This window comes from Gossypium hirsutum, chromosome A05 (assembly GCF_007990345.1).
Source record: "Gossypium hirsutum isolate 1008001.06 chromosome A05, Gossypium_hirsutum_v2.1, whole genome shotgun sequence".
Classification (NCBI taxonomy): Eukaryota; Viridiplantae; Streptophyta; class Magnoliopsida; order Malvales; family Malvaceae; genus Gossypium; species Gossypium hirsutum.
Window position 1 is genome coordinate 10,115,675 of NC_053428.1, and position 18,902 is coordinate 10,134,576.

General features: G+C 34.0%; 2 protein-coding genes, 1 long non-coding RNA gene and 1 pseudogene across 5 annotated transcripts; 3 read left to right on the forward strand and 1 right to left on the reverse strand.

The window, feature by feature from the left end:
* Positions 1-822: 822 nt before the first annotated feature.
* On the forward strand, positions 823-5,677 carry LOC107958541 (protein NETWORKED 4B). Of its 2 annotated transcripts, XM_016894353.2 has the most exons (5): positions 823-878; positions 1,199-1,294; positions 2,016-2,076; positions 2,617-2,728; positions 3,251-5,677. In XM_016894353.2, exons 1-5 carry the CDS (start codon positions 838-840, stop codon positions 4,978-4,980), a joined length of 2,040 nt encoding a protein of 679 aa, XP_016749842.2. In that variant the 5' UTR covers positions 823-837; the 3' UTR covers positions 4,981-5,677. The 2 variants fall into 2 exon arrangements, with proteins under 2 accessions (XP_016749842.2, XP_016749843.2); XM_016894354.2 differs by lacking the exons at positions 823-878; positions 1,199-1,294 and adding an exon at positions 1,518-1,883.
* Positions 5,678-6,942: 1,265 nt separating this feature from the next.
* LOC107958542 (BAG family molecular chaperone regulator 4) lies at positions 6,943-9,597 on the forward strand. 2 transcript variants are annotated; one of them, XM_016894356.2, is made up of 5 exons: positions 6,943-7,282; positions 7,826-8,082; positions 8,166-8,312; positions 9,126-9,311; positions 9,424-9,597. In XM_016894356.2, the coding sequence occupies exons 1-4, from the start codon at positions 7,087-7,089 to the stop codon at positions 9,285-9,287; spliced, it is 762 nt and encodes a 253-aa protein (XP_016749845.2). In that variant the 5' UTR covers positions 6,943-7,086; the 3' UTR covers positions 9,288-9,311; positions 9,424-9,597. The 2 variants fall into 2 exon arrangements, with proteins under 2 accessions (XP_016749845.2, XP_040969219.1); XM_041113285.1 differs by lacking the exons at positions 9,126-9,311; positions 9,424-9,597 and adding an exon at positions 8,426-8,558 and having other exon boundaries at positions 6,951-7,282.
* Positions 9,598-14,308: 4,711 nt separating this feature from the next.
* Positions 14,309-16,398, reverse strand: LOC107958539 (SAGA-associated factor 11-like; annotated as a pseudogene).
* A 177-nt stretch (positions 16,399-16,575) lies between these two features.
* On the forward strand, positions 16,576-18,269 carry LOC107958540 (uncharacterized). Its single transcript, XR_001700640.2, has 2 exons — positions 16,576-17,133; positions 17,975-18,269. It is a non-coding gene; the product is annotated as an uncharacterized lncRNA (long non-coding RNA).
* The last annotated feature ends 633 nt before the right edge of the window (positions 18,270-18,902 follow it).

Sequence of the window (18,902 nt, forward strand, 5' to 3'; positions counted from 1 at the left end):
GGGTGAAGGTTTGAAGTTACAGAGAATGGTGGTAAAATGGAAATGAGTTTGTGATAAGAGGGAGGATTGTTGATCAGCTTCCACCGCATCTCACTTATTTGTTGGGCATGGGAAGTAAAATCGCAGACTCCGACTTCACTATATACAGAACTTCTGCGATAAGTAGGTAAGTCATGTATATATGGCACAAGTTTGTTGTGATCATATTAGTCGCCTGGCCAGGGGAAGGCAATAGTTGGAAATATCTTTTTCAACCCAAAGATGTGGCGCTGCTTTAATTCTAGGCTGGGGAACTGGACAGAAATGATAAAAGCTATTTCATAAAGGTATACAATATTTATCACAACTTAAAGCTACCTTTTTTTTTTATTATAATTCAAACTCTAAATATAATGAATGATACATTAGATAGAATTTCGGGCCACAGAATATATATATATACGGTGATTTGTTGGGTGACTAGTCTAATTAATTAAAATGAAATCTAGTTGGCAGGGGCTGAATCATAAACATACAAGTAATTTCTTTACGGGTTTGTGAATACTTTAATGGTTTGCAATGCATAAAATGGGGGAAGGGAGAAGCAAAAGGGTGGTCGTTGATCTTAGCAAATCCCAGTACGAATAAAATATGATTTTAAAAGGTTGTTGATATTTATGTTTTTCCAAATTTTGAATAATAATCATTTATTTAAAAAAACCATCATCCATCAACTAATTCAAGCCGCACCGCCATGGTAAGTTAGAAAGCTACTACAAGCCTTATGTTTCTGCTGTTTCTCATGTTTTGACTCTTTTTCATTGCAGTTTCTCGACGGCATTAGTTTTTGGCTAATGCATGCCATTTGTCTGGTTAGATGGCACTGCCATTGTCATCCGGTACATAATTCAACGCCCCTTTGATTATTATTTTTAACTCATTTGTTCAATTATAATCTCAATTTATCATACAATATAATACAGTTTGAAAATGTCCCCTATTATATATAGGCTTCCCATTAATTGGGGTCAATTTTTTTATTTATAAATATTACCTTTTTTAAAATCAAAAAATGGTTATCGTAAATTAAATAATAATTAATTAAGAATAATAAATTAATATTGAGGTAAGAAGAAGGATGTGAGTTTTGACTTTGTTGCATGCCCATGTGAACATTGATGGATATTAAAAACAGCTGCTTTGCCCATTCCATTCCCAGGTCTCTCGACAGCTCCACAGTCTCTCTTTCTCATTCTCTTTCATGGAAAATTAAGCAACAAACACATAAAAGAGATTCAGGGAGCCCTTTTTCTCTGTAAGTTGTTTCCTTCCATTTTCCTGTAAATCTTCTTCTTTTAACTTCTGCTACTAGTATTTTTGTTCCTCAAAGATTCGATTACCGATTTGGAATAATTTTCTGGGTTTTGGGATTTGAGATCGGCCTCTTTTTTTTTTTTAATTTTCTACCCTCATTTTTTTAAATTTTGGGATTTAGAGATTTGTGCTCCTTCATTATATTATGATTTAGAAATCTATCAGATTTTCTTCTTTTCTATTATTTCTATCGACTTCTTTGATTAAAGGTATAAAATCAATACGTTTTGGATGGAACTCTTTCTATTTGATTATGGGTTTCTTCTGGTTACCCATTTCTGTTCCAAAAAATTGTCTTTCTTTGCGTGTAAAGTTTTTTTGGGTTTTTTGCGAGTAAATTAGTCTTAAAATGACGTAACGCGTCAGAATAGCTGGATGTCGCTGGATGTCTGGTTCTGCAAGTTGTATTAATAATGGAATTATTAATAGTAACAGTGTTAGTTTTGTCTTTGAAGTTCGGGTACAGCTTAGGTCATGCTAATAATCCCCGTTGCTTCACCTTCTCATATAGTGAGGGCTATAGCTACAGTGTAATGGAACAAATCGATTGAACCTTTCATTTTACCTGCTACATATGCATATGTACAAGTAGAATTACATTGTTATGTAGGTTGAATATGCTGAGGTTATGCTACTGATTTGCACTGTTTCTCTGAACCCAGGTTTTTATACCTGATCCTGATCACCTTTCTTCAACAAGCTTCCAAGATGGCAAATTCTTCAGTAAGAAATTAGCCCGTTCCTTTATCTAAACATACTTCTTTCATTAGCTTACATTACTATATCCACAACTATATATGTCTACGTTCTTTTACCCTTTGTTTGATTGCAAGCTTTTTCCACTACTGAAATTTCTAGTTACACCGTGTTTACTTTCCTGTGCTTTTAGGCTAATAACCCAAAATCAATTTAAGTATCTACTTAATTCATGTTATGTATCTAGTCAAGGATTGTTGTAGGAATCAATAATACAAAATGTGCTTGTATTGCATTCTGAAGTCACCAATGAATTCATTTTTGTTTATCAAATATGTACTACAGTCTATATCTGAAGCAGTAGAGAAATTTTTCTGGAGTTTTTTTGTTTGAATAACTATTGAAATAGAGCACGGTGAACAAAACTACTTTCATGGTTAACACTCATTCAACCAAATATATTTACATTGAAGAACTAACGACTTCATTCTACCAGCTTATGTTATAGCATTATCAGTTGTGCAGTGAAAATCTATATTTCTTAATTTTGCTTTCTTCTCATTTTAGGGTCAATTAACTAAAAGTGTGAAGAGACTAGAATCCAGAAAGTCACATTCATGGTGGTGGGATAGCCACATCAGTCCCAAGAATTCAAGATGGCTAGCAGAAAATCTCGAGGGTAAGCTTTCTCTCTCTCTCCACTAACAAAGGATTTTGATCAATGAACATACTTTCAACATGCCTTTTCTTGTTTAGTTTGTTGCATATGAAATCAGATGTGATGCTATAGGTGGTTCAAATCTGATTTTTCTCCTGTGTTTGCCAAGTGGTGTTTCCTTTCCTTTCTTGTATGCACACAAAAGCTATATGTCCTAATAGTATACGTCTTGTCGAGCTGAACGGTTTGTTACAAGGTTTTGGGACTTGATCTTTCTTTTGATTGAAGTGACATGCTTACGTTCTAGAAGAAGCAAAAGTAATGCATGAGAAAGCAGGGTAGTATACTATTAGCTGCTTCTGCTGCCGTTCCTCTTATCACACTTCTGATGCCATAGATATTACCGAACCCTACCTGTCTAGCTTCTAAGAGGGGACTAGACTTCTCTATTGCATCTTTACTGAATCAAGAATTTTGTTTCTGAAATCATTTAAATTCTTAAAATGTCAAACAAGAAAATAACATTAAGATTGTTGACTGCAGAAATGGATCGTAGCGTCAAGCACATGCTGAAGCTCATTGAAGAAGATGGAGATTCATTTATGAAAAAGGCTGAGATGTATTATCAGAAGAGGCCAGAACTTGTATCTCATGTTGAGGAGTTCTACCGTGTGTATCGTTCTTTGGCAGAGCGTTACGACCACCTGACAGGAGAATTGAGGAAGAATATTCCATCAGACCTCCAATCTCAGGGTTCTGACATCTCTGACATTGCCTCTGATCTACCCCCTATTTGGCCGTCCTCAGACCAAAGGCTGAGTCGTCGTAAATCTGGCCCCCGAGCTGCTGGCTTCAGTGTCTTCCTTGGTTCTGGTGGGAGTGGCTCTGATGTGTACCAGAAAGAAGAGGATGAGTCATCTACTCGAGCGGATTATGAATCAGAATCTGATGATTCTTCAGTCAATAATTACTCAGTTTTGTCAGGGAATGGGAGTGATCAAGGGGTTAGCAGGAAAATGGTTGAGTTGGAGCTTGAACTTCATGAAATGAAACAGAAGCTACGGATGCTAGAGGAAGAAAATACAGATGGTTCAGTAAGAGGGGCAAAATGTAATAATTCCGAACTTCTTGCTAGAATTAGGGAGTATGAGGAAAAACTTGAATTTTCCAACAGAAGAATACAGCTCTCTGAAGAAAAAATCACCTGGTTGAGGACCGAGCTCCAAAAATATAAACCACTAGAGGCAGCTGACCTGGAATCATCTGAAGAAGAAAGTGGCAAAATGCACCAGACTGAGCAGATTGAGGTAAATCAGGCTTTGGATCTTCAAAACAAGATTGGTATAATGGAGAAAGAAAATGAACATGCAGATGGCAAGATGCAGGCACTGGTGGAAGAATTAAGTATTACCAAAGAAATGCTCCAGGCTTCTGAGAAAGAAATTGCTAGTTTGAAGTTTGAGAAGAAGCAGTCTTCTGAAAAAGTTCAAAAGTTGCAGGGTCAGCTTGATACTGCTCAAAGAGAGATAATCACATGGAAATCCAAACTGAATACAGAGAGAAGAGAGGTCTCCAAGCTGCAGGAAAGAATTGCAATGTTGAAGAATAGTTTATCAGACAGGGATCATGAGATCCAGGATTTAAAGATAGCTGTATCTGATGCTGAGCAGAAGATTTTTCCTGAAAAAGCTCATATCAAAGCTGAAATATCAAAATTGTTGGAGGGACGAAATTTTTTGGAACAACAGCTCAGGGACTGGGAAGCACGTGGCCGGTCCTTGGAGGAGGAGATCAGAAAAGCTGTGAATGAAAAAAGAGAATCAGAGGAGAGGCTTCATAGCGAAATTGAGCATTTGAGGTTGGAGATTGATGAGAGAACTGATTGCATTAAAGTTTTAAATGAGAACCTTGAGACTTTAAAATCGGAAAGGGATGAGCTTAAGATCAAAATCAATTCACTCAAAGCAGAGATTAGTCGTAGGGATAATCAGATTGCTCAAATGGAAAAGCATCTCCAGGACTTACATATGGAGCATGTGAAGCTAATTGCTAGTGCTGAAGAAGCTCATAGATCGGTGGAGGAACTCCAATCAAAAGCTAAGGAACTAGAGGATGTGATTGAGAGGCAAAGAATCATGATACTGGAGGGAGCTGAAGAGAAACGAGAAGCTATAAGGCAGCTTTGCTTCTCCCTGGATCATTACCGAGATGGGTATCACTGGCTTCGGCAAGCATTTATGGGGCAAAAGAGAGTTCCAGTTTTGACTACATGAATATGCGGTGCTACATAATGTCTCCTTTTACTTGGTTGCTTGGATATTTTGTGTTGAGTCCCCATATTATCTCAGTAGTCCCTGCAGGTGGCTTTGTCATCTCCTGCTTGTTTAACGAGAATACAGAAAACAGAAGTTGCATTTTAGACAGAATATGATAGTTTTGCTCACAAATGCTAGCGCCAAGATGATGCGCTTGGAATGTTGGGATCCAGGTGCATTTTAGACAGAGAATATGACAGTTTTGCATTTTAACATTTGGTTGTCCAATATGCTTTGAGACTTCCCGGTCAATCAATCTGCTCCTCGCTTGCCATGCTCAAACTTATACCCCTGTGGTTTCATTGATGAATGGTTGAAGAGGAATAAGTCGGTTAAGCTTGGTAGTCCTTGGTCTCAGTTTCATACTGTTTGTCTGTAATTCTGTTGACGTGAGTGTGCTACCTTGTCTTGTTTATGCGCCCCCTACTGTCGAGTTTGAATGGTATGTGTTGGCTTAAGTTTCTCTTTGTTGTTGTATACTGCTGCTCGTATTATGTGCTGAGTCAAAATAATTAATTGAATAATATATATAGTGGTGAGAGAGTTAATTTTCATTGGTGTAGTACTCCATCCACCATCAATTAGCATCTACAGGGATATGTATTTTCCTGTTGTTTCCAGAAATTGTTGGGACTGCTAAACATGTTTTACCAAATGATGTCTATTTTTTCATACAGAAATTTCGGCTTGATTCTCCATTTATTTCTGTTGTATACATAGATAATAATCTAAATGCGTAAATGTATATATCATCGTTCATCAGTTTGGACCCAACACTTGTGTTCTTGTTCCATACTATTTGACCAGAATATATCCCTAGTATTTATTTTTCTTTGCTATCTTAATTCCCCACTATAGATTAAAAAATAATTGAAGAATAATATAATAAACTATTCTTTAGAAACAAGTCTTTTTTTAGTTACACATGGTAGGGTATATTACGTCTGAAGGGAACTATCTAAATAAAGGTCTAATCACTTACTTCCTTAAAGTTTAAACTCGGATGAATTTTATGATTGAACATCCCTTGATCATTAAGCCAATTACGAGAGTTCTTTAAAAATAAGTCTTAAATGTACCATTCTATTATAACTATGGTATGATTAAGGCATAATGTAGTTTTATCTTTTTTCCTCACATCAATGGTTCAAGGCAATATTAAATGTTTTGGTTAAAATTGTTTACAAGCATAACTAAATTACACATCGAAATTGGTGATTTTTTCATTTAAAAAAATTTAACCATACATTACTTATATTAAATTAAAGAAATTATATGTTAATTCAATTCTTTTGTGTAAATGTCATTTTGATTAATAATTAGTGATATGACATGGTAATATAAAGGCACAATACTTCATTATTAGAATCTAAACACTTTCAAAATTCACTGATTTACCATTTTTGTCCATCAAATCCAAGGAGTGAGTGAAATTTAGAACATGTTTTGTACACAATATTTGTATGTTATCTTTCACTTTAGATAGATTTGGGAGTCATAACAGTCACCATATTCAGTTTCCAATGCCTTTCAACTCTCTGAAGAAATATCCTCAACTGCAAGAAGGAAGGGTTCAACTAGTACCAAGGCCCTGAACTCTGAAGTTAAAAGCATTGGACCCTCCACTCTCATCAGTTACATCATGTGATATGCTTTTTTGCTACCAATATGGGCCGTTGGATCCTATAATATTATTCTCATCCGGTGGACCCCCACCTGCCACATATAGGCTCCATCTGCTTTGGGATTTTTTGCCAACATCACGATTCTGTTATGATCTTAGTTTCTTTGGTAAAAATCATGATTTTTACATGTAAACAAACAAAAAAAACACAGTACGCAGACGCACACGAGCTTGAAGTTGGCCAACCGGTAACTCTCAAAGAAAAAGGTTGTGTTGGAGGGTCTTTGTCTCAAAGCATTTTTTGTTTGCTTACTCAATCCTCTTTAGTTTAGCCTTAGCTATTACAGTTAGCTCAAACTTATACCTCTCTCTCAACCAACTTCACCTTTTCCTTTTTTTTTTTTTTGTGTGTGTGTGTGTACTGAGTTCATTTTCTGACTATGAAAAGATTATCATCTTCAAAAAGGGTAGTGAGCAATGAGGTTAAAGGGGACATAGAGTGGGAGCTTAGGCCTGGTGGCATGCTTGTTCAGAAGAGGAACATGGCGGATGCTGCTTCTGCTCCTATGATTAAGATCAAAGTTTCTCATGGTTCTTATCACCGTGATATAGTTGTGCCTGCTCAATCCACTTTTGGTAACCATTTCAATATATTTTTCTTGCCTGATGCCTATCTTTGTTGAAATTTTGCGGAAGATTAGTAATTGGTTTTTGTTTTGCGAATGGTTAAATATCAGCAGTTTGCATGTTACTTTTCTGTTTTTAGCAACATTTGATTTCCATTTTCAGTATTTCATTAAAGTGGATTATTGTCATCTCACACTCCATTGCGTCGGTTTCTAAAATTTAATTCCTTCGTTTTAAAGTGGTATATTAATTTGAGGATAAGTTTTCATCTTTGTTCCCGTACATATGCTTTTTGGCCTTGACATTCGCAGTTCATCATATGATTTGCTGGATGTCATGTTTAGTGTTTAACCACAGTTAATGCTCTGTCATTATGTGTCTGTGTTTCTATATTTCCTCTTTCTATCTCTTGTGTATGCTTTGGTTCTTCCCTGGATTATTGTACATAGGTAACTGTCTTGGTGGCAACTGGAATGTACAAAGTCTGATATGGTTACATTGTTGTCCGATATGCAATCGGTAATAAATGACCGAGTTTGGTTCCAATTGAAGGGGATTTGAAAGGGGTTCTTGCACAAGAAACCGGTTTGGAGCCAAAGGAGCAGAGACTATTATTCCAAGGGAAAGAGAAGGATGATGAAGAATGTTTGCATATGGTAGGAGTAAAAGACATGTCAAAGGTGGTACTTTTAGAGGACCCAGCTAGCAAAGAGAGGAAGCTTGTGGAGATGAATAGCAACCAAAGTGTGCTAAAAGCCTGTGAAGAGGTTGCTAAGGTCAGGTCAGAGGTTGATAAGCTCTCTGAGAAGGTTAGCATCCACTCAAAACAGAATTTAAAATTCATTTTTCATGTGACCACGTGAACACTTTCCAACCTACGAAAATTTTGTAGGTTATTGCTGTGGAGGCAAATGTTCGAGCAGGTACCAAGGTTGCAGAAAACGAATTCCTTGTCTTGACGGAGTTACTTATGGTGCAATTGCTCCAATTAGATACAATTGAGGCTGATGGTGAAGCCAAAGTCCAGAGGCGGGTTGAGGTTAGTGATTGTTTGGTTATGCTTGCTTTCTTACTAGACTTTTGTAAATATATTACTGTGTGTTGGACATGAGTATGCTCAAATTATTTTCTATGATTTTTCTACTTACAAAGTTAGGAGTTTCTGTTGGCTTAGAGGAGATTGTTTGCTTTCTACGTGTTGCAAAAGTTCAACTTAGCTACTGTACGTTTTAAAGTTGCATACCAACAAAATGTTGCTGGAAAGTGTGATCCTTTTTGTTTGAAATGATTGAGAACTTGACATCAATGACATGCATATATGAGTTGGAACCCACACCAGCCATCGGTGACCTGGAAATTTTCAGTGAGTTGTGCACAGGAATCCAGCAAAGATGGATTCTTGATCCTTCTATGCTCTAATTATATACCCTTTTTCTTTTGGTACAAATAATTGTGCTTGGTCCTGTTGATTACATATTTGGTGGCTTTCTGCTTAAGAAAAGAAGTGGAGTGCGCTGTCCTTAGCACGGTGGTGTTAATTCTGGAGGTGGTTGAGATGAAAAAAGAGAACCCATTTTGCTTGGAAATTGAAACAGTTGGTTACTTATGTCACTGCGCACCTCCTTGTGTTAGACCCGACCTGATAGTAACAAAGAAAAGAAGGGGCAAAGTAAGTAATTAAAGTAGCGAAAAAACAGGTGGAACTTATCATTGATCCATCTGGTTGCTTTCAACCATTCTTCTGCTTGAATTACAGGAGAGATCACAGACGTGTTTTATGTTAGGAGTATAATGTGGTTAGTAGAATGATAATAAAAAAGATTGGATTTTGAAATATGGGTATGGTGCACAGGTTCGTCGAGTTCAAGGTCTAGTGGACACCCTGGACCACTTGAAGGCTAGAAACTCCAATCCCTTCAGCAGTAGCTGCAATGCAGTGCCAATGAGTACCAAATGGGAGGCATTTGAGTTATCATCTACAAGAATAACTCAAGATTGGGAGGTATTTGATTAAGCTCAACTTCACATCTATCGCTAGGTAATGTACTAGACTAGTAGTTTACAACAAAGCCTGTCTGCTCTGCTGTTGTCGGATTGAAACTTCATTTATCTAATAGGGAACCGTTCATTTTGCTGGTTCTGATTTGCAGTCAAATGGAATCTTACTTCAGTTTGCTTCATTGTTGGCTGGCATCTGTAATCAAAGCTTTAGGTGAAGCAAGATATGTATACAGGATCAGAACTTTGCAAGTGCCCTTTTTTCTTTGTTATTGTTGACTTTTTGGAACCTTCTACCACAAGGAAATGCACAACTCCATTAATTACAACCTTTTCCCCTTATTTTTTTTTTTAAAAAAAAGCAATCGTATGTACATGAATATATATAAATTATCGTAAGATATAAGCAGTAAAACTATCTAATGATAACCGTGGAAGTGGAAGAAACCTAATTTTACTATGTTTTAGAAGTATACATACATACATACATACTAGTCTTCTATGATGGTAAAAATATAAACAATCAAACGATTTAACTCTCAACCCGTTTGTCAAAAACTCAAAACACTGTTTTCAAGTTAAATAACTCAAGCACCAATTTTCACATCTGGAAAATTAATATAAATATTTTTCAGAAAAAAAACGAAGTCAAGTATCATTAAATCAAAACAGCCCAAATAATGTTGGGTAGATGACGACTTCAAGCCTCGCCATATTGTCCTAAGAACTCTCAATGACAACCTCTACATAGATTACAACTTCAGGGCTCGCCACATTGTCCTAAAAACTCTCAATGACATCCTCTACATAACATATCATCAGCACTTGGTATTTAGATGTGCTAGGTATGATACAAAACTAAAATTAATAAGTTCTTAGCTCCTTCAAAAGAATGGGGCAACAAAATTCCATATATAATCCAACACTCTTTGATTTTCTAATATTTAAATAAAGTTAGAATATAAAATGTAATTTGTTAAAATATGTTGTTAGTTCTTATATTTTGACAAAATTTAAGATTTAATTAATCTGAAAATTAAATTTTACTTTTATTATTTATCATCAACACTTGGTATTTGGATGTGCTAGGTATGACACCAAACTAAATTTAAGTTTTTAGCTCCTTCAAAAGCTTAGGGCAACAAAATCCATACATAATCCAACACTCTTCGATTTTCTAATATTTAAATGAAGTTAGAATATAAAATGTAATTTGTTAAAAGATAATGTTATTTTTTACATTTTGACATAATTTAAAATTTAATCCTTGTACTTAAAAAGATAAAAATTAATATTTTATTATTTAAAAATCTTAATCTAATAATTAAAATTATTAATATTGTCCATCAAAATTTATCAACTTCGTAGATTCATTAGACTATCATCATATAAAGTTGCATATGATTAAAAAATATAAACATGTTATATTATCAAATTTTGATAAGGACTAAAATCTTTAAAACAGACTAATTTTCATATTCTGAATTTAAAATTTTAAAATATAGGGCTTAAGTTTTAATTTTTAAAATCTGTTATAAACAGTAATTGTAATAGCCCGATTTAGACCCTAATAGGAACGGTGGTATCTGGACCACGAATCCGAGTCAGAAAAATATTTAAAAATTATTTTCTATGTTTATTTTGTGTGAATTTATATCTGTGAAATTTTCGTGATTTAATTTATCGTTTAGGTATCCGATTAAATAAAAGGACTTAATCGTGTAAATTAAAATTTTGATGGTTAAAAGAATAAGGGCTGAATTGTTAGTGGCTTTCTAAATGGAAGCCTTTATGTTGCAAATTAGCCCAATTGAGGAAAGAATAGACGGTAATGAGTATGTTATATATGATTTTATAATTTTATTACTAAGGTTATAATAGTAAAATAGATAATAATAAGTATATAATATAAACATATAATTAAAAAGCCAAAGTTTTATTTTATTCTCATGACCGAATATGAAAAACATAAAGAAAAGAATAAGTTTTCAAGGGTTCGGCCATCTTCCAAGTTGATTCAAGGTTGGTTTTTACTCGGTTTTTGATAATTTTTACTTTTTTGAGATTGTTACTTCGAGTACTACAAAATCCATGTTTTTTTATTTTGATGGATATTTTGAGTTGTGTCATTGTTGAGAGCTTGTGATTTTTGTTGTTTGATGATGAAATATGAAAGATATGTTTTAGGTTAACATATTTTGTATTGGAGTTTTTGATGATTTGAGTAATTAGGACTAAATTGCAAAAATAATAATTTGAGGGACTAAAATATAAAATAAATGAAAAATATGGGCTTGTATGAGCACTAGGAATATTCGGCCAAACATGGGTGTCTTGAAATTTTGAATGTTTTGTGTTTTGTGCAATAGGGACTAAATTGTAAAAAGTGTAAATGTCAGGGGTAAAATGGCAATTTGCCCATTTATGTGTTTTTGGATTAAATTGAATCAAAATAATGTTTGAATGAGCTTAATTTGAATATGTTTAGATCAAGAACCAAAGAAATCAAATTTGGATCGGGAAAAAATAAAAGTTGTCGACTAGTCGTCCCATTCCATTTTACATCGTCAGAGGTAAATTTATAGGCAAATAGACGTGTTTAATTGTAGATAAATGCTATATATGCTGGTTGAAAAATATGAATTTATGTATGCTTATGCCGAATGTAAATAAGCTTGGTAACCATGTTCAAGCATTCGTTTCGACCGAGTTTCAATGTCCGAAAGCCCCGTATGAACCTTAGGAATAGCTAGGATACATATGTCATGACATAGGATTTCGATATGTGATGTGCGAGTAAGACCATGGCACCGATATGTGACTCCAATATATGTGTACGAGTAAGACCCTGTCTGAGACAGTGGCATCGATATGTGGTTACATGTAAGACCACATCTGAGACGTTGGCATTGTACAATATATGTGTGATTATCCAAGTGCCCTATCCAATTTCGAATGGTTCATCGAGTATCGATAAGCTGTCATCAAATGTGCAAAAGTGAGTTAAAATGATCAGGTATGAATTGGTTTATTACCTATTTGAAATAAAGTGAGTAAGTTACTTAATCTTTGATGCAAACATATTTGAAGTAAAGTAAAAATTATATGTGAATGTGAAAAAAAGTAATCGGCCTTGTAAATATTTAATATGAACATTATTAAAATTATTTTTGAACATATGCAATTGGTAGTATATTCGGCCATTGATATAAATATATGTATGATTGTTATACTTCGACTTACGAGTGTATGCATATAAATGTATATGTATTTGGTATGAAAAATGTGTTTTGGCTTGGCCATTGAAAGATAGTTAGTAATGTATCTTTATATATAAAAGTGTTCATTCGGTCATTACCATGTTTATGCATAAGGTGCTGTATTTTGATTTATGAGTATACATATATTGTTGTATAGCTTTGAATTTGAAGGATATTTTGCTTATAAATATGGATGTGTATTCGACCATATAATATAAATATGTATGTGATTATTACCCTTGACCTATGAATTTATGCATAAAAGAGTATATGTACTAGTTATGATAAATATATTTTGGTTTGGAAATTGAATGATAGTTTGATGAAATATATATATATGTTCATTCGGCCATGAATAATATACATGTGGAAGTACATATAAAATACATGAATTTGTAAGCTTAAGATTTAAAGTAACTATGATAGTATAATTTGGTTTAGTTTAAATGATTTCATTATGTAATTACGTTGTTTATTTGCTTATGACTTACTAATCTATAAAAGCTTACTCTGTGTTTTTTCATGTTTACCTCTGTTTTATAGATTTTGGATTCAAGTTTCGAGCTTGGGAATTGTCAGAGAAGCTTATCATGCTATCGACTGTCTTCGGTATTTTATAAGCTGAGTTTTCGAACCTATGGCATGTATAGGCTAGATTGTAATTTGAAATGTTGGATTTTGGTTTTGTATAATCTAAGCCATGCGAAAATGGCTAACCCTTTTATGTTTGAATTCGGTTAAGTATGGTTTAAATTCATTTTAGTCATAAGGTTATGTGCTATGAATGTATAATATTTGTGTTAGGTACTACAAGCTTTAGAAATGGTTGACGACTTAGGATATGCATGTGAATGGTTCGGCTAAGGTTATTCATGGATAGAAGTATATGTGATATGCGATTGAAGTGCTTGATGATTTGGATGTGGTTTGAAAGAGTCGGACATGATATACTTATAGTATGAATCATGTTGATGTGTCACTCTTAGTTAAAATGATTCGGTTTTTGCATTTATGTATCTAAATATTTGATGCACCTGTCATGGTCCAAATATATATACCTGTTCGTAAGTATATTGGTTGATTCAGCTATGGTATTTATATATAAATATTTGTGAAGTTGGTTAATATGCTTTGTTAAAATGAGACAATGAATATGGTTAATTATAATGCTCATGGTTATGTATTCAATTAACCTTGGTTTGGATTTATATAGAAGGTATGCTCAATTTATGTAATGTTAAGGAGTTTTGTTTATATGCGTCAACCACAAGGTAAAAAATGGTTATTTTGTTAACTAAGGTATAACATGTATTAGACAGGTGATATTCAAGAGTATATGTGTTTTATGTAATGTTTAAATGTCTGAATTGGTGGTAAAAAGACTAGTGGTGTATATACATTTTGGCATGTAAAAGGAGTGCAATTTAAGTCGCTACTGTGTTATAAAATGATTAACTATAAATAATTGATTAAGTATACTTTTAGTATGTGAACTAAGCTTGATTAGCATCATTATTGATGTTCGGCAATAGTTCCATTTCATTATGATTAAAATGTATATAAGTTTTATTTATTCATTGAAATTTATTTGATCATTTATGGATTATTAATGCCTAAAATGTCTTGTGTTAGATTTTATTTGATTTAAATTTATACATGTATAGAAATATGACGTAAAAATGATCGATGTTTATTAGATATTCGAATATCATTAACATGTTCATTATATGATTCGTAATTTTTTTTATATATGTATTAGTAATTTCATGATTAAGAATTAATTAAACATTCGTTTACATATATAAATATGACTTGTGTGAATGATCAGAGTCGTGCTTTTGTTCAGTAATACCTCAGGACTCTATTCCGACGACGGATACGGGTTAGGGTGTTACAGTAATTTTCATCAACAATGTCAATTTTGCTGTAGTCTAGATGGTTGGGATATTTGGCTCTCCCCCGAAATTAAAAGCTATTTTTTTCCTTCCCCCTCCCGTCGTTATTTCTTCTTACATTCAGGCCTCACTTCCCCCCCTCTCGTTACTATTTCTTCTTACATTCGGGCCTCTGATTTCCACTCAAGTATGGACTATCCGTATCCCAATTTAACGACCCAGTTCACCTAGACAATGTTAAAATATTCCCATCCCATTCTGAAACTGATATGGAGAAAGCTAGAAACCTATTTTAACCAAGCGAAAAACACAGGTTGCTCATGCTGAAGTCCATGACATGTTTACTGCCTTTGCTCAAGTTTGTTTCATGGCTCCTCCTTTGTTCCATTTGAATATTCCTCACCTCCTACACCACCTGTACCATTTGGTAACTGATTCATGCTGGTAGAATTCAAAAAAGAAGAATACATGGAAACAGGGCAGCCTCGTGAATACTGGTTTTGCATAGCTGTGCTTCTCCTAGTAACCTTTCGACGAGCCTTTCTACCCTGTTGCAGAATATATATAAGGAACATTAACAAGGTTAATGGAATGGTACATAAAAGATCCCAGCACTAATCGCCATCAGAACTTATCCTCATGGATATGACCAGAAAATCAGATTATATTAAAGTAGAAAGATCCATAGGACAGGGTATTTAGGATAACAATCACCTTTCCCATGCATTTCTCCGAGTGAGGAGCAAACATGCCAGCAGCAATTGATCTCCCACAGTTCATGCAGTCAAATATCTCACTGGCTACAGAAGGGTGACTCTATCCAAATATGTCCACAACATACTTGTTATTTGTTTCTCCATTATTACTAGGATCGGCTAAACTCACTCATGCTTGTGCTGACAAATTGACTTCTTCCTCCTCTTCCTCCGATTTAGGATCAAGGCCCAACTTTGCTATCCGGTGAGACTCAGATGCAACATCAACAATTATAGAATCCAGGAGATCCCCAAAAGTAAGCAATGAAAGCTGCAAAGACGATCCATCCAAACTAAGTTGGACTATAATCAAGCATCCTCAATCTTCTAATTGAACTCAGGGAATAGAAAAAAGTACATTCCATAAGTCTTGTTCATCTCCTGTTAATTGTGATAAATAAAATCATGAATTAACGACTTTTTACGGATAGGTTCTTCAGTTCTTCGTTTAAAAGAGGAAAAGAGTTAACTGAGTGAACGGAGGCACCTGAGTACTCTCTTCATTTGGTCCAGACATGAATGACTTATAAAAGATAACTTCAGATCAATAATAGCTTCCAGTTCTAGCTTGACCAGTTGGTCACCCTGCAAACTGATATCATACATGAATTAGTGAAAAATGAAGTGATAAAATTAATGACAAACTTCATAAATAAAGGAATATCAAATATACCATATCAATTACTATAATTAAAATGAATCGACATAAACACAAAATCATAAAAAGAGAATCATCAAGCGACAATGATAGTTAAACTTAATAAATCATCGGCAATCATTCATCAAAGTTCATCCGCCGATTATTGATCACAAATATAAACTCTCCAAGCTTGATAAATGCAGATTGAATTCGAAAATATTCAAGTATATTCAGATTAATTTTACTAAATAATTACTTGATTGTACAAATGGTAAATCGCTGAAGAAATTAGGCTCCCAAATTTGTTCTTCGGCCAATCCACAGTACAAAATCACATTAATTCGCAGATTAAAGTATTCGCGCTTAATAATGAATGAAAATTCTCCGCTTAATACTTGAGAGAGAGAGAGAGAGCGATTACCTGATGGAAATCGATTCTACTCGAAAGAGAGGTTATTTTTTTTCTTGTGAATCGAGAGCCCCTTAGTGAAGGAGGAGAGAAGTTAGAATCCAGTGACCAGTGCATCTTTTTACTTTTGTGCGCATCCGCGTGGAGGAAATCAGTTTTTGATACACAAATATTTACAATTACAGCCCAAAGGGAGTGGGCTGTATGAAGAAAGAGATTGTCTGTTTAGTAGGCCATTCAAGGCCTACTTTTTCATTTTACTTTTAGGACTGATGGTAGACATAATATTATTTCTCGAAAGTTGTTGGTCAAATACAAAGGAACAAGTCTTCTAACAAATGATAAAGTCAGGCCCATGGAAGAATTGTTTTCTAGGCTTGCTAAAAAAATTGGCAGTAAAAAAGAACGCAAAAGGAATAGCAGTGTAGAGTTTGAGAGTTTTTGGTTCACATTATGCAATTAAAGGCATCTGTTTGATACGATGAAGGAAGATGTAAAATCATGGAGCCAGATGGAGTCGATTTCACCATCAATGGAGCCTTCAAGCTCACCACCACCAGCTGAGCTTATTTTCTTGCACGACACCCACTTCGCTTTGCATGGCGAAATATGGTTAGTTACGGTCGTTCTTATTTTTGCTCTCTTCTTTGCGTTCGTCGTTTTTCTTCCTCGCCTTAGACTGAGTCGAAGAAGCTCGGAGTCACAAGCTTCAGATTCTGATGATAACATTACACGGAGGAGGAACTGTCCTTTGACGTCTTCCAGGAAGCCGAGAAGATTCGATGACGATGAAGCAGATCAAGAGCAACAATACTCGAATCGAATCAACCACAAATTTCCGTTGTAACCAACGTGTTCGCTGTTGACGAGTTTTGAAGAAGATTGCTAACTTGTGGCTGTGATGTGAGTTCCTCCTTGCTTTCTTTCTTTGTCCTATTAATCAATTTCTTCTGGTATTTTCCCCATGTAAAATATACTTGATCTAATACTAACATATAGTCTCGCTTACTATAAGTAAGAAATTTAACACATTTTTTAATATTATCTGAGATTAGAATTTAGAATTTATTAGTAGAAGATTATTAATAGAATATTAGTTTTGAAAAGGGTATTGAATTGAAATTTATTTAGTTATTGGTAGTTAAATTAAACAAAAAATCAGTTAAATTGGAAGTTAACCAGATTTTGAATATATATATTTTTTTATTTTTATGAATTTTTTAATGATATAATTGAACCAATTGAACCGGTGAATCAGTCAAGTGATCGACAATTTAACAATTTTTTTCTTTAATGTTACATATTGTGAAATAAAGCTTTGTTTAGTATTGTTTTTACAAAACACTTTTGGGATAAAAAATATTTCTAAACAAAAATTTTTAGAAAAAAATTGTTTTTACCAAATTAAAAATAGGCCTAAAAACACTTTTTTTAGAAGATAAAAATTTTAATTTTTTTCTAAAAATATTTGTCTTTTTCAAAAACATTTTTGAAAAACATTTTTAAACTATGCGTGTGGATATGCGATATTTAGAACTTGATAATGAAATAAGTGGATGTGCCTATGAGATAAGAAATTAGTACTCGTGCAACAATATTGTGAAAGTAGAGTCTGCACACAACCCAACCGATATCATACGGAATGGAAGGTAGAGTGTGTCACCATGTAAGGTAAAAACATTAAGCACCCTGTCTGCCAATTGAGGCTATTCATGCTGACCTATCACTTTCAAATATGTTTCAGGACGACCGTATGACACAAAAGACAAAAGTCTTCAATGCAACCACTGAATTCTAAGCAATTACGATTTCGAGAACGACAGTTTACCGCAAAAGGCGAGCCAAAATATTAGTGGATAAGGATAACACCCAAGGATGTAATGCTGTTGCCATTATAAACACCGCTTAATTTACAATGCCGTTTGGGACTTTAATTCAGTTTCATCATTGCCTTCATCCCAAGCATATCGTGTTACACTGAATTATAACATTTGTTTATGGTCATTTTGGCTGCCGCTTAAATAAACAATTCTCCTGAAACTCGCCTCTCCCATGCCAATTCCCATGCCCATGCCCATGCCCCTGTTTACAACAAGTAACTGGAATGTTCGTCTCCAACACCTTTAATTTCAGACAACCAGAAAAGAAAATGATAAAATCCAAAAACACTTCATTACAATATAATTCTACCCCTGCCCTGCCTTGTTCCAAAGCCGCCTATCATCTGTTATCTAGAATGGTACACAAATTCCCTTTTCAGACGGTCGGATAACAGGACCTTATTTGGAAACTTGTTTTTTAGAGTTTAGATTTGAATTTTAAAAATAGTGTAGTAGTAAATTATTTATAAATGTAATATTGATGATAATTTCTTAAATTTAAGGATTTGTTAGATAGAATTAAAAATTCTTAAAATATTATTTTATTTGATAAATCAACGTTTTTACCTTGTTCTAAAATATATGATATTGAATGTCAACTAATTTGTTCATAGCATATACATTTTATTTTTACCATTTATTCTTAGGATGTTGGTTGTTAAAACCGTTATTATTATCAATCATTAAAACTTATATATTTAGATTAATTACTTGTTTAAATAAATTCACAATAATATTTTAATTGACCATTAAAACAAATTAAATTTATGATATAAATGCATAATCATATTT